Raw genomic sequence first — 12838 nt, forward strand, 5'->3', positions numbered from 1 at the left:
GTACATACCACGCCCACCACCTGGGGTGTTGCCCCGCCCACTGCATGGGGGGTGAAACGCTGGCATCCCGGACTGGGTGACGCGAACCCTAGTGACGCCACTGCAACCAGGTTCCAACTTTCTGCACATATCCAGTAAATGAGTCTAAGGGATCAATCATGCAAATTTTGTAAACTGTGGTAGATATAAGATTTACTTAGCCACACTGCTATGGGTTGAGTCATTGGTGGTGCATGCTAAACTAGCTTTCAAGTAGTTACCCTCCAGTTTCCAAAAGCCAATTCATGCCAATTCCCAAGGCACGGGGGTCAGAATTAATGCGGCCAGTTCACCAAGAAAGAGCATTGCTGAAACTCAGCATAGGTTGAATAAAAACCTCAACCACCAAGGACAGGAGATCCTATGAATCAGTCTGCAGGCTACCCTGAACTATGGGGCAGAAAATCTGGAAAATGTCATGGCTTTCTCCCTCCCTCCCTCCCTCCCTCCCTCTCTCTCACACACACACCCACACATACAGACATTTCACTTTTACCTTTCAATTAAATGCAAGGGTCCTTCTTATTAGTTAATACATCTGAAAGCTATGGCTGATAATTTAAGATCTTATAGCTGATTAATGGCCAGACTTTTAATTCCCAAGGCAGTGAATGATTTCCATTTTCATATATTGCAACAACTCAATAAAGATGATTTCACCCCTAGGATTCTGCCTGAAGGTGGCTGCTTCCTTTTTACAATAACAAAAGCACCCAATGTTTGGGGGGAAAAAAGAATCTGTGAAGAATTCAAAGCTCTTACCTTCCTAAATACATAAACATGACTAGTAGTTTCTGAGGACCAATTTAACTGAGAGATGCTAGGCACACAAAGAGCACTTCCATGTGGCATGGTGTCACATTTGAAGGGTTCTTAATACATGTCCAAGCCCATATGCATTGCACTATTTGCATGCCAGCAACCTAAGTCCCAGGTGGAAACTAGGGCTGGCAGATACACACTGCACCTGTAGGGACGGTTTTGTGAGTTTAAAAGCTTTTATCATGATTATGCTGGGCTACGTGGAACCCTGCACTGCAAAATACATCTCATTTAAATTAGCCTTGAGATAACAGGCAGCTTAATCTTGTCCATCCCTAGTGCCCATGGCTAGAGCTGTGTCGAAATGCAACTGCTGTATCCTATGGAGCTAGAGAAGCAGCGTTCTCTTACCCCATGTAACACCCAGGCAGCCCCAACGGGTTGCCTTGGATCTGTGCCTGCCTTGGTTTCCTGGCCCAGGAGGGGGGATTATGATACAGTAGCAGAGCCTGCTACAGTCTTTGCTCCTCCAGGGCCTGCTTCTCCCTTCCACCTGTACAGTTCTACCCCTTTTTGCCCTCTCCCTGCCCCGAAAAGCCCTGCTGCTGGCCAGCGGCCATCCTCACCACTGGGGCCTCTCGGCATCCATCTTTGGGCAACAAGAGGTGGACTCAGCACCTGTGCAAAAGTGCCTTATAGCACTTTTGCAACAGCCTGGGTTGGTGGAGCCGGCAGAGCACTGGTGATGTGGCCCATAGGACTGGGCCCTAAAGCTACAATCCTATGCACATTTGCCTGGGAGGAGGTTCTGTTCTACTCAGTGGGACTTACTTCTGAGTAGACATGCATAGGATTGCACTGTGAAGCTACTATGGATGTATTTTCCCATCCACCAGGGAAGCACATCAGCTTGTTAATGCCAGAGTTTAAAAAATAAATGTTTCATGTTCAGAGTTCATTAGCATGGCTGCATGCCCTTTCACAAGGCACTGTTGTTACTAGTGCACATAGCTTTATTTGTCTTAACTCTATATTTCTTTGCTTTAGCAAAGGTACTTTCTGGAGTGCAAACAAAATATGTTAGGTAAAATTTACCCAATCACTCGATTAACTAACCTGATATTAAGGCTTTCATTGACTAGCACACTGTGGCCCAACCAGGAACCAGGTTTGAATGAATGTATTATCTATTTTCATAGGAAACAACTAATGATAACTAGGAGCGCTTATAGCACTGCAAGTGTCCTACATTTTAAATCACACCATCTATTTTGACACAATTCATATACTAAACAATCCCCCCACACATCTGTCAATCTTAGCTACAAACAGGCAAATAATGTCTTCTTGACATCCTAATACAGCCTACAAATTTCAGCATACATTTCCATGCAGACGAATGGAACTGTTCACAGGATCAGCACTACATCTCTGTGCTATCTTAATGACATACTATTTAATAAATTCTTAGCTTTAGGGTACTAGCATGGAAATGCTAAATGTTTGTCTTAATATGGCTCTATCTATGGCTGCAATCCTACTGCATACTTCCCTGGGAGTTAATTCCCATTGAACTCAGTAGGATTTCTGATTGAACATGCATAGGTCTGGGCTGTAAATATCCATCTCATTTTAAACAAAAAGAAATCCATTTGCCATCCCACAAAAGTGGTTCAGAATAGATGACTATGGCTTTAATATCTATAGATCGTGTAAGAAAACCCTTTTGTTTTGGTTTGTAATAACGCTTTCAATCCAAATTTAGATAGCAACTTTGCAGGAAATTAGTGATATTAACCTGTTTCTCAGAGTTGTAATTTTCAGTAGCTGGAAGGGCATAATGATGGCACACAGAGCCTGACAGGTTGTCCATCAGCTTCAACTCTCCTTCCAGAGATTCCTGGATCAGCAGCGATATGGTATCAAATAAGTGTCTTTCCTGGGAGGAGTGCCATATAGCATGCAGAAGGATAAGCCAGGCCAAAAAAGGAGAGGGGATGAGAGAAAGAGAAAGAGAAAGAGAGAGGGGGCAGGGGAAAGAGAATGAGAGAATGTGTAAGAGACAGAAAGGGGGAGGAGAAAGACAGGAAAAGAAAAAAAAAATGTTTTCGGACAGAACAGCAGTTGTTGGAATGGCCAGGAAGGGAAGACAGAGACAGAGAAGGAAAGAGAACAGTGCAGTAATACCACAGTCAGAAGCGTTCTCAGACATTACTACATATAGTAGTTCACATTAAACATACTGGTGTTTCAAGGGTGGGACACATTACATTCATCCAGTGTGGCTATGGATAGCCATGATGACTACTAACTAACAAAAGTACACCTACTTTGCAGGGCCATTGTATCCAACATGGCAGGAAACAAGTGCAACAGAACTAAGCAACAGTACACACAATTTCAAATGGAGGTGGGGGATGGGAGCCCAGCATTAAAGCCTTCAAATCCACACATTGGCATCACCTACAGGGGAATGGCATGACCTTCAGAGGTCCTGGATGATTTGCAGTGGAAACTGTGAAGCAAGCACTTCGAATCTCTGCAAACCAGGTCACTGATTTAGCCTCCATAGAATAGAGAGAAGATTAAATTTTCAAAAGCACTGAAAAGGCACACTTGCTGCGAACATACCACTGTTGATGGTTGGTCTGTGTGGTCTCCTGGTCTTTGCAGTAGCATAGCTACAGGGGGGCACAGCACTAAGTTTTGCAAGGCATGTTGAGGCAACTCTGCAAAACTTTGTATTGTGCCCCCCTATAGCTACACTACTGGGCCTTTGCAGCAGTGACCACACTCTGCAGACCACTGGAGAGGTGGCCATGATGGCAGAACACACGATACGCTAGCATATCCTACAGATAAGATTGGGCTCTAGAGTATAGTAGGTTCAAGGCATGAGGAAGCAGCAACCATGCTGGTTTGATTGAACAGGAAACTTTGTTTCCCTGATTTAGCAACAGTAACAACTAAAGGCCAATTCCCAAGATCACTTTGGAAGTCCTCCCCATCATATTTGATCTGAATAATTTGAAATCGTATAGTATAAGGAGGTGGACCAATGGCAAGAATTTTGCAACAAAACTTTCACAACCAATCAATCTCTCTCTATTTTTTAAACACACAGGGAATTACCCTTCCCCCAAAATCAAGTGAATCAGCCCTGAGTTCCACCATTCTCTCAGCAGCAGGTTTCTGGGTGGGAGAGACATCAAGAAAAACGGAACAAACCTGCTTACCTACTGCTATGCAGGAGAGGTTTTTAAGAACAGCAGTAAGAGACAGGATAATAGATGTGGTTCTGGAAGTTCTAGAATAAGATAACACAGCCATTTCTGATCTAAGCATGCTGCGCTCAAAGAGGTTGGATATGCTGTTACATGCATGTAAGTCTAAGGGCGCAATCCTAATCAACTTTCCAGCACTAGCATAGCTGTTCCAGTGGGGCATGTGCTGCATCCTGCATTTGGGGGGCAGTCACGGAGGCCTCTTCTAGGTAAGGCAATGTTTGTTCCCTTACTTCGGTGCTGGAAAGTTGGTTAGGATTGTGCCCTAAGTAACATTAGAACTGGCACTCCGAATGAAAGCTGATTTAAAGCACCTTCATTAGCCCATTGGAGACAGAACTTCCATTCAGATATTGGGTTTATCTTGGAAACTGTAATTGGCAAATACTGTATGACAATATCACTAACATTTGATTGCCACTTTAGCTTTAATGGATACAGATTACAATGATTTTGTTACCAGATTAAAAATAGATCTGAACAAGGAGGATCACAGGGTGATTTACCACAGTTTTGCTAAAACTAGGGGTGAGTTCAAAAATCAGCCTAGGATGCTCTCCTCACACCCTTCATCAAGGTGGGAGAGACAAAGCCACCCTCCAAACACATGCAGGACCCTACTGACCTGCTGATTGAAATGGGTCTAACCAAGTTCAACTCCAGACACTCTGGTTTAAGCTATTTAGGGCACAATGCTATCCCCTTACGTCAGCGCTTTCCAGCACTGGCATAGCGGTGCCAATGGGACATGTGCTGCACCCTGCAGTTGGGTGGCACTCACAGAGGCCTCCTCAAAGTAAAGGAATGTTTATTCCCTTACCTCAGAGCTGTATTGCCCTTATGTCAGCACTGGAAAGCACTGACATAAGGGATTAGGATTGCACCCATAGAAGAATACCTAGTTTCTTTCAACTTTCCATGACAACTTTTGAGAAGGTTTAAAAAATTATTAACTATCTAAGCATCTCCATATTTACTCAGAAGTAAGTATCAATGCCTTCAATGAGGCTTATTTCCAGGTAAGTGTGCCGAGGACTACAAGGGTTTAGCCTAATCCTATGCATGTTCACTCAGAAGTAGGTCCCACTAAATTCTATAGGACTTACTCCCAGGTAAACAAATACAGAACTGCAGCCTTAGTCTCAGTGGTGGCCAGTATACTTCTGTAAGTAGGACTCAGAAGGTTGAGGAGCTTTTGAAAATTTTACCCTGAGTTTTAAATGTGAGGCTCTGAAATTTGGAAATGATGGCCGAAGTGTTTACAGCATATTAATACACAGCATAATGCTTCTCAAGCAGTGTGATGGGTGATTGCTTAAAAGCAGAACTTTCTAGGCAGACAAGAGCCAATGTTTATGATGCATGAATCTCATCACTATAACCTTATGAACACAGTGCATACATTTTAGGAACATGCAAGAGAAGGAGCATGCCAATCACATAACTCTGCAGGGTTGCATTATGGGAGCTGTATTCCTTTTCCATTATAATATTTTTAAGATTTTAGAGGGCAAAAAAGCAACACAAAAATAAAAGAAAATATAGAAGACACTTTTCCCACTGTGATGACAAGAAATAACCGATTTCTAAAACTCTGAAATGGCTTATAGTATAGCTGATTGTTTTGCCTCTTCTTTACCTGCTGGCATGCTGCAGTTGTTCATACATCTTTGATGATAACATTATTCAAAAATGAATACACACAACATTAAAAGACAGAACAAAAGGGCAGTGACTATCCTCCCAGCATTTTATAGTGAATGAAGCCTCATTGGAAAGTTAGCTAGCCATCTGCTGTTGCACAAAAGGTGTGGCTTCCAAGTATGTAAGGGGAAAAGCAGCTCCCCCCATCAGTGAACTGGAATTTCAGGCCTCTTCCAAGCTGAACCAGCACCAAAGTAGAACTTGAATTCCATCCCCCTACTTTTGGTGGGGTGCACATGTGCTCCATTCTCATCATTGCTGACACTTACCCCCCTCCCCTTTCCTTCTGCTTGCTTTGCTGCTTTTTCTCTTTTTTTTTGGAAGTAGGGAAGTGCTTCTCCCAGCTTAATTGTTCTAGCTCTTCTCTACTTCAAAGCAGAGAGCAGCAGAATGAAGAGAAAGAGATACGGGGACGAATGTGGGCACGGTGAGGTGACCATAGTTCTGTGGGAGTTCCCAAATCAGGAAGCACTGGCACTACAGTGATGTGAACATCTACTGTGTGAAATTAAATCAATGAATGCAACTTCCTTATGATTCAGAAGGATGACAGTACTTAATGCCAAGTTATATCTGGCAATGTAAATTGAAGTCTGCCTAAATATTCTATAGCAGACTATATCTGAACAAAGCTATAGCTGGAACAGAAAGCAGGTACCTTGTAAATATCACTGCAGTTCTTGCAGTCACCTGTCTGAAACCCTTCCTATTCTGCTAGCCCACCACAAACGTTCTCATGACTTCATTTGGAGGAAGTCTACTACAAAGGAGGTCTATGTGAAGAGGACCAGACCTTCTGTGTATATTCCACTGTAAACACTACAAGATGGGGGGGGGGGGATTCTGAAAACCTGGAACTTCATTTTCTATTTTAACTTGGGGAAGACACACAAAGCTCTTTGCCCCCGATGATCATGTGAACTCTTGTTCAGTATTCCCATATAAACAGCTGATTTGGATGACCACATTAGTTGCATGGAGCTTTTGCCTTAAGCAAATGTGCAATTAAGAGAGAAAAAGGAATACAACTCCTTATTCTAATAGTACACTCAGACTTTCTATATGGACTTTGTGCATATTCTACCCAGTAAAAAATATAGGTCCTACTCCACTTTACCCGCCACCCAAGATTCTCACCATAGGGTGAACCAATGAGAGCTGAGAATCCACCTTGATTTGCATGGGATTGTCGTATGCTCTAGGGCTCTCAGGTCTTTCTCCTGCACACATGAAGGGGTCAGAAGGTGGATACTGTCCTGGGGTGATGGTTTTCATTTCCATTTCTAGTTCCAATTCCAGTTCTGCCTCCTCTTTAGCTTCCTTGTTACTTTCCTCCAGGTGTTTCATGAGCACAGCAATCACCACGTTCACCAGGACAAACTGAGCCGTCAGCACAAAAGAGACGAAGTAGATCGGTGAGATTACTGTATTGTAACAGGTGGATTCCTCATCGCAATCCCGCAATGTGTCCTGGGAAGTACAGAAAGAGGGATGCTTGAAATGGCCTATGAGAGAGCTTCAGACAATTATCTACTTAGTTTGTCAGTTCCAGCTACTCAGTTTCCAACCTCAGTTCCAAATGGATTATCAATAAGCTTGGGCAAAATCCTACTGTGGAATTTTTGCAGTTCAGTTTCCTTCCTGCAATGTTAAAACTGGTTTCTGTGGAATTTTTGGAAACTGCTTACCAGCGACATCATTTAGGCCACCTCTGCCATGCTAAGCCTTTCTAGAACTTTCCCCTTATTATATATAGGTCACAGCCTTAGTGCAAAGGATACACATGCACACACGTGTGCAATGTGTTCATTTAGTACAGATTTGTGTGAACCCCTTGCCCTTCCCCCAAACTGCTGTGAGTTCTGCTTGGCCCGAATACAGTCAGAACTGAAAGAGTACCAGCCTGGTTTTGTGATGGTAAACCCAGTATAGCAAGATACCTGAGTATGTGATAGGACTGAAGTTTCTGTTCCTTCTCAGAATACAGTTGGGTAACTGAAAGTGCTAAGAATACATGACACCATAGCCTGTTCAACACCAGGCCCTTCCTTTCCCTTCTCTTATCAGGATCATAATGTGTAGACTTTGTCTTCTGCCTCACTTCTATTTCTAATGAACAGGAGCAGTGTATACTGGGAACCCAGCAGGTGCTGTTCCTGTTTATTGAAAACAGACATGGTAGGAGAAGGGAATCTGCGCACTGGGCTCAAACAGATGAAGGGGAGGGAGTGGGGTTTCCTCACTTCTCCCCCCACTTGTCTGTTTGTCTACTTACATGTGTTCAGCATGCAGCTCCTTCCCCTGATAAGTAAAGGGAAGGAGCAGGGGTGCCTCTCTCCCCTCACTAACCATGGGGGAGGGGTGCTTGCACACTCACTGCTGACCTGCCATCTTCCTCCCCTGCTCCCTTATTCACTTGGCTGCCCTCTGACCTCATCAACAAGTGGCACATGTGCACATGCAGGGACTTCAAAATTATGGAATGAATGAGCTGTCACTGGACTGTTTGAAATAGTTCCAACGTCATAAGAACATAAGAACATAAGAACAGCCCCGCTGGATCAGGCCATAGGCCCATCTAGTCCAGCTTCCTGTATCTCACAGCGGCCGTCAACTTCTCAAACCCCAAGATTGATTCTCTTACAACAGCAATAGTGATTCTGATGGGCATTTTACCTTCATTATCCCATTCCAATTGTCTCCTGTGGATACGCGAAAAAGTGTGAGAAAGGCCATCCCAAAGTTGCGAAATGTTGCATGTCGCCCTAAGCCTTCACAGGGATGAGTATCATCGCATTCTGTGTGACCGTACAAAAATAAAGATGATGCAGTCATATATTTTCCTTTAGGAATGCCTACTTCATTCTGCCTCATTCAACAGGTGCAGCGGGGAACTTACCAAGGTCTCCAAATAGCTCCACCCCAAGAGCTGCAAATATGAAAAACAATAACATGAAGAGAAGACCCAGATTTCCCACCTGTAATGAGAAAAAAATGGAAGAAAATAAAGCACTTACTGATTTATGCCCCACAAGAAAAGTTTATTATAGGGAGCATCCCACATTTTCTTCATTGTGTATGCTTTATTTGCATGGTTCTCCCTATTTGTTTTCCCAAGCCCTGTACAACCACTAGCAATCCTGGAGATCTTTTCAATAAGCCAAAACATTACCTGAGGCAGTGCCTGCATCACTGTGTCCAACAGGGCGCGCATCCCAACAGCCATCTTCAGCAATTTTAACACTGCAGAAAATGCAACATTCATCACGTTATTGCTCCAGTATTGGTGTAGTAGGGAAAGGAAAAACACATCTCAAAAGTAGCATTCCACTAGATATGTAAAGGGGGGGTGTACACCCACCCACTTTTTTGTGTATTATTTATTTATTTATACAATTTATATCCTGCCTTTCTATCCCAACAAAGGGCACTTAGTGGCTCACAAATAAAACCATACTAAAAACATTGAAATGTATATATCTAAAATAAGACACTTAAAAAAAAATAAAACACAATAAAACTTGGATCCCGATTAAAATATGTTCATAAAAAGCATCATGCCCCCTTGTGTCAGCATAAAAAGGCTTCCCTGAATAAAAAAGTCTTCAAACCCTGCTGAAAGGACTCTTGTCAGAGGGAGCTGTTCTCAATTCCAGGGGAGGGAATTCCACAGATGGGGAGCCAGCAGTAAGAAGGCCCTCTTTCTTGCCGCCATGCCCCTCATCTCCGTTGGTGGCGGCAGACTTAGAAGGGCCTCCTCTGATGACCTGAGAGGACAGATTGGGTTGTATGGAAGAAGGTGGTCTCTCAAATACCATGGACCTGAGCTGTATCTAGCACTTTGAATTCAGCCTGGAAACAAATTGGCAGCCAGTGTAGCCGCTGAAGCAGCGGCTCGACTGAGTTGAACCAACGAACCCCAGCAACCACGAGGGCAGCCATGTTCTGCACTAATTGCAGTTATCTTCAGAGACTATCTTCAGAGACAGCCCCACGTACAGCACGTTGCAGTAATCTAATCTGGATGTCACTAGGGCATGGGTCACCGTGGCCAGGTATGGTTGCAGCTGATGAATCAGCCAAAGTTGAGCAAAGGCTACCCTGGCCACAGCCGCTACTGCTACCTGTGTGGTTTAGGTCTGTTGTTGGAAGCCATTGTTGCTTCTCAAAAGGCTCACTTGCTCAGCGTACTGAGTGTGTGAGTGCAAGAACCAGAATCCTGGAACAGCCCAAGTAATTAGGATAGGACTTGTACACAGTCATGTTAGGGATTCATTTTGTTTTCAGTTTGGCTTTTAACCACTGTGCTAATCTTGCTTCCCATCTGTCCTTTTCTTCTCCATTTGTTCACTGATCAACATCTTGTTTTGACCTTCCCCTTCTTTTTCTGTTTGCCATTTGATCCATGCCTTGGTTTCATTCCTAGCCTTTTCCCATTCTTTGGTTTGACTCCTCAGCCCTTTGATAAGCTTCTTGTATTTTTTACTGCCTGACACCTGTTCATGTAGGAGGGAGTAGGTTGCTATGTGTCTCAGACATCATGTTCCACTACTGCTTGGTTTTAAAGAACGCTCTCCCACTGTGGCTCTCTGTTAACCTGGGAGAGAGGCTTCCCCATGATGGCCTCTTTCTGTCTGTTTTCTAGCTTTAGGTGGCATCAGCAAAGACCTACCCTTTCCCATCTATTCTCTATTTAACGAGAAAGAAGAATGAAGTGGAGTGCAAGGGAGAAGGAGAGCTATCACTAACACAGGACCTGATCCAGACCCGTGCTTACTGCTGTTGAGCACTGTTGCAAATGTGCTGTAAGGTATGTTTGTGAGCCCTTACCATGGGCCCAGTGCCAGAGCTAGCCCAGTGTGAGCCTGTGCTGGACCCGAATTCCACCGCCTGGCAGTCACCTGGACCTTCTGGCAGTGGAGAGGTGAGTGGGGTTGTGGGGGGAGGTGTTCCAGGACAGGGGAATGAGGGGAGGAGGTGTGGCTGGGGAGGGAGCAGGGTGGGAGCAAGGTGGGACTGGTGGAGCTTGGCTCCACCAGAACCTGAGCCCTGTGCGGGACTGCGTTGTCCAACACAGGACTCTCCAATTCTGTGGCAGCTCCAGAGCTGCTGTAGAATCCCCATTGCAGGGCTGTTTCCCTTCCCGTGCGGAGCTGCCACAAGCTGCCCAGTTGCACTCAGAATGCTGCAGCAGCCATTTTGGTGCCAAGGCAGCTGTGCTTGCTGGGAAGCTCAGGATTGGGCTGTGAGTCATCCTGACAGCACTGCACTTGCTTTGTCCTCCAGCTTTCTTTACAGGAATGCTTGACTGCTGTTGTCAAAAAGAAACAGTTTGAATCCTTTGAGTACAATTGCCTACCCAGGCCATTAAAGTATGAAATCTCATCTCCTTCACCCACTAAATTGGGTGCTGTTGACACTGCCAGGAATGCATGAGTGACCTTTTCTCCTGGCAGAGACTACTACAACAGAGTAAAGCAAACTGGTTTGGAAAGGTCAAAAATTTATGTGATATACACAGAATTCATCTTTGAGCTAAAGAAAGATGAAGACAAATGTATCCCCATTGATTTCAACAGTGGCCAGACTGAGGAAGAAATAAAGCTTTGATCTTTGATTCTAAATCTAAAGGAGTGAACTCACAACCTTCAGAGCTAAGGACTTTATGGCCTAAAAACTAATGCCAAAATATCTAGCTGCTTTGTAACGAACTTCTTTAATATTTTGCTGCTTGGAACAGATAACACGATCAATAACTCCCTTCTTTGGGAATATCAATGGCAAAAGTTCATCTGGAGTCCTCAAGCACTTCAATTCTTCACTGTATGAATGCTTGCCACACTGCTGACTGGCCACGACATTTATGAAAATCTACTTCAAAGTAAATATCATTAGGTTTGGATTGTTAGCTAGATATAAAAACAGGGCAAAGTACCCTGTTATGGGTGTTAGCCAAAGTGTTTATGCTTGCAGCACACCTGTGCCACGTGGGACATCTTGGACATGGTATAAACAATATGGTGACCTTGTTATGATTTCTTTAATCATGTGAGGCTGACAATTATTTGTAAATGAAATCACGTGATTTGCTTGCTGTTCCACCTCAGAAATATGTCTCAACCCATCTGTGATTCATTTGCATGATTTAATTGTTGTGTAATATTTGCATTGTTTAGAACAAGCCTGACTGCCAAGAATCAACAGTTTGCTGGTTATGTGGGTGGAATGCCCCAGGAGCAGCAGAAGACTGACCTCGAGCAATCCTCAGAACTCTCATGATGCGGATGATGGTGGGATTGATGGGCAGTGACGCATTCACCTCGATCTCCTCTAGTGTAATCCCCATGATGGACAACAGAACGATTGCCAGGTCTAATTGGTTCCATCTGAAAATGACACAAAAATCAAACGGAAAAAATCTGCTAAAATATTTGCTGTGCAGGGGGTCTTATGTGACAAAGAGATTCCAGTCATTCCAACATTTATGAACCTATGACTCCACCTCGAGCAATTTTTGATATTAAATATTAAACAAAAGATTCGTTGTTAGATTATTGAGTTCACCAAGTCTGAACACAGTGCAGACTGGAATACGGACAATAAGCCCAAAATTGAATTAATGCGTAGGGCAACCTAAAAGCTAAAACAAAGCCAATGTTGGTTTATTTTTGTGATTTTTTTTTAAAGCTAAATTTCCAAGTATAGTTCTTGCTGAACTTTGGGAGCATCTTTCCAAAGTCAAAAAGGCTTGCCCCAAGGCCCAGTTACTATTGCACAACTGGATAAAAGGAAGGGTTATACTGGGGTCCCCAAGAAAGAGCAAGGAGAAGGATCAAAAAGAAGAAACAGGATGTTATGTGAGGTGTGTTGAAATGTAGAAAGAATGTTTTATTTTGAATAACAATGCTTTTGATATTTAATAATGATAAAGAAGGAAGGCAAGACTGAAGGGCAATGTGAACTGCTTTAGAATTTGAATGTATTTCATATGCAGTATATACAGTATTCATAGCTTTGTGTGTTTGTGTTCTTTGCAGTCTACAGATCTC

At 43.6% G+C, this 12838-nt stretch overlaps 1 protein-coding gene across 1 annotated transcript in view; it reads right to left on the reverse strand.

The window, feature by feature from the left end:
- CACNA1G (calcium voltage-gated channel subunit alpha1 G) overlaps window positions 1-12838 on the reverse strand; it is a 221334-nt gene that overhangs the window by 28664 nt on the left and 179832 nt on the right. Inside the window, exons 27-31 of the mRNA XM_066614932.1 lie at window positions 12042-12175; window positions 8962-9032; window positions 8689-8767; window positions 8466-8587; window positions 6927-7259 (exon numbers count right to left, since the gene is read on the reverse strand). Coding sequence (XP_066471029.1) covers window positions 6927-7259; window positions 8466-8587; window positions 8689-8767; window positions 8962-9032; window positions 12042-12175 — 739 coding nt within the window. The remainder of the gene's footprint in view (window positions 1-6926; window positions 7260-8465; window positions 8588-8688; window positions 8768-8961; window positions 9033-12041; window positions 12176-12838) is intronic.

This window comes from Tiliqua scincoides, chromosome 2 (assembly GCF_035046505.1).
Source record: "Tiliqua scincoides isolate rTilSci1 chromosome 2, rTilSci1.hap2, whole genome shotgun sequence".
Taxonomy (NCBI): domain Eukaryota; kingdom Metazoa; phylum Chordata; class Lepidosauria; order Squamata; family Scincidae; genus Tiliqua; species Tiliqua scincoides.